At 54.0% G+C, this 2,871-nt stretch overlaps 1 protein-coding gene across 1 annotated transcript in view; it reads right to left on the reverse strand.

The window, feature by feature from the left end:
* Window positions 1-1,853, reverse strand: part of MAPK13 (mitogen-activated protein kinase 13) — a 16,204-nt gene extending 14,351 nt beyond the window's left edge. Inside the window, exon 1 of the mRNA XM_006148675.3 lies at window positions 1,711-1,853. Within this exon, the coding sequence (XP_006148737.1) occupies window positions 1,711-1,853 (143 nt within the window). The remainder of the gene's footprint in view (window positions 1-1,710) is intronic.
* Between the last annotated feature and the right edge of the window lie 1,018 nt (window positions 1,854-2,871).

Below are 2,871 nucleotides of genomic sequence, written 5' to 3' on the forward strand. Positions count from 1 at the left end.
TCTGGGTGTTCTCTGGGGGCCTCTGGGCAGGAGCAGCTTGGGCCCCAACCCCAGCCCTCTGACTGTTCAGTCCCTGCCCCAGAAGCAGCCCCCTCAGCTGGAGTCAGTTTTTAAAATTATTTTATTTAACTTTATTTATTTATTTATTTATTTTAATTCGACCAGAGAGGGAGAGAAAGAGAGAGACAGAGGAAAAGTGAGAAAGCAAGCCGCCAGGTCCAGGACTCAAACCATTGTCGGCTATATGGGAGTTCAGCGCCCTTAACCATCATGCCACCTTCCTGCCTCTCACATCCAACTCTTCTATTAAGTGTCTTGCCAAATACCCAGCCCAAGGATTCATTCAACATGTTTTTAAATTTTCTGTATCATTATTATTTATTATTATTTTAAAATTTCTTATAGAGCATGTAAGTTCACCAGAGAGACAGAGAGAGAGAGAAGGTAAGCCACCAGGTCTGAGACTTGAACTGCGGTTGGCCATGTGGGAGTCCTGCACCTTAACCACCACATCACTTGCTGGTCCCTTCCTCTTTTATTATTATTATTATTATTATTATTATTATTATTATTACTTTAGAGAGAGATTTTTGCTATAGGACGTATGTGCAGGCTGGGGAGACAAAGAGATAGAAAGCGAGAAATCACCCCCCCCCCCAGCGGGGATGGCCACTCCACAATCCCTTCTCCTCCGTTCTCCTCTCGGGATCTTGGCATGCACGCACACATGCCAGGTGTGAGTTTCAAGCTGCCAAGTCCGGGATTTGAACTACAGTTGACAACGTGGGAATCCAGAAGCGTTACCACTCTGCCATCTGCTGGTCCCAACTTTTGTTTCTGAGAGTCTATTCAGTGTGCCAGGGACTCGGCTGGGTGACAGGATGTAGAAGAAAAGGAAGGGGCCAAAACCCCTGTCATGCGCAGCTGACATGCTGCGGGGAGGCCGGTGAAAAGTGACAACTGCATAGTTTTAGGCCGAGTCACGTGACGTTGCTGGAATTTAACAACCGCATCTGCTTCGACCACGTAAATGCTCTGAAGAAAATCGGATGGCGCAGGGATGTGAAGGAGAACCAGAGGTGCTCTTTTAGACGGGGTGGTCAAACCGCGGAGAGGACGTCTGCGCGACTCCTGAATGAGGGAGGGAGGGGGGCCTGTGGACATCTGGGGGAAGAGCAGACGTCTGCCTCCCGGACAGTGGACAAAGTCACCACAGAGCCAGGTGAGGGGGGTTTCTCCTGTGTCCCCACACGTCCCCACAAGCCAGGATGTGACCCCACCTCCAATGAGGCCTCCAGCCAGCCTCTCAGGGGCCCAGTTCAGAGCACCAGGGACACCTGACCAGTCTCTGGAAACTCCAGGAGCCACCCCCCGCCCCCCTCAGTATCTCTCCTCTTCTGGGGGGGTTGCTAGACTTGGGGCGCAAGCAGAACTTGCAGCCCAGGCACGGTAGCTCAGACACCGCTTCTGCAGGCGCCCTCCAGGTTCGGGAGCTTTGCTCCGGATTCCGCCTCTCTGGCCCCCATCTGCTCGGTCGCTTCCTCACCCGGCCTTCAGCTTTAGCACCCCCTGGTGGAGAACTCGGGCAGGACCGGCTCTGCTCAGGGCCGCCCTGCCAGCCTTCCTGAGGCCCTGAGGACAGCCTTCCCCTCTTCACACCGCGCACCTTCCAGTTGCACCCTTCCCTTTCCACTCACCCTGAAGACTCACCTCCCTGCAGCCAGCTCCCTCAACGCAATCCTGCGAGTGTATGGCTGAGCACGGCCTGGTGAGATCCTCCAGCCACGCTCGAGGCTCCTGGCCTCCTCCTGGCGTCCTTGGTGGCCGTCATCTGAGCTGCAGCAGCTCTGCATCATTGACTCTGCATCTTTCGCTGTGAAATGCGCATCTCCACCGAAGGCGAGTGCAGAGGTTGCCGCGGAGCCCGTGCGCCCGCCCAGCCCAGTCTTTGGTAGCTGCTCAATACATACTCGGGAATGAATGAGCCAAATATTGTCTTCTCTGGGACAAGTGGTAATGAGGGGTAAGTAGTCTGAAAACCCGAAACAGCGGAATTGAGCACGCGGAAGTCTGGGGAATATGCTTGCAATCAGGTCCGCGGGGGTGTCTGGCATGATCTGCCCTGGGCTTTCTTCCTCACGCGGTTCTGTGCCTGCTCCTGGCAGCAAGGCCTGTGCGCTGTGCTGTGTGACCGCCCTCGCCCCAGCCCAGCATGAGGCTGGACCTGTGAGTGGGACAAGATGCACCAGGGCCCACTCTTGAATCTGGGACCTCTTCTCTCACCGGGAGTTTGCACCCAACTTCCTCCCAGAGCAGATTCCCCTGCCTGCGGCCCTCCACGCTCACTGGCTCTCTGCAGAAGCCAGATCCTCTCCTTTCCTTACATCCATCCTTCCCTCCCTCCTTTCTTTTCTTTTCTCTTCTGCTTTTAATTTGTCCTAGGGTACATGCACTTTGGGAGTGGCAGGGGGAGAAGAAAAATGGTAAATAAGAAAGCACCCCACCGGAGGATGACCATGCTGCAATCCCTTCTCCATTTCCCTCCTTTTTTCGTTCTGGGCATGCATGCACACGCGCCCAGGGTGTTTTTTAGGCTGCCGGGTCTGGGACATAAACCGCACAGTTGGCCATGTGGGAGCCAGCTGCCTTAACCTCTAAGCTACAGGCTGGATCCCACCCCTTCTTCTTTCTTGTTTTTTTTTTTGTTTGTTTGCTTGTTTTGTTTGTTTTGTTGTTGTTTTTCATAGGGTGCATGCACTCACCAGAGAGAGACAGAGAGAGGGAAAGTGAGAAATCACCCCCAGGGGGATGGCCATGCCACAATCCCTTCTCCTCCATTCTCCTCTTGGGACTCTGGACACACACACAGGC

Source organism: Tupaia chinensis, unplaced genomic scaffold, assembly GCF_000334495.1.
Source record: "Tupaia chinensis unplaced genomic scaffold, TupChi_1.0 Scaffold000238_1, whole genome shotgun sequence".
In the NCBI taxonomy this organism is placed as follows: Eukaryota; Metazoa; Chordata; class Mammalia; order Scandentia; family Tupaiidae; genus Tupaia; species Tupaia belangeri.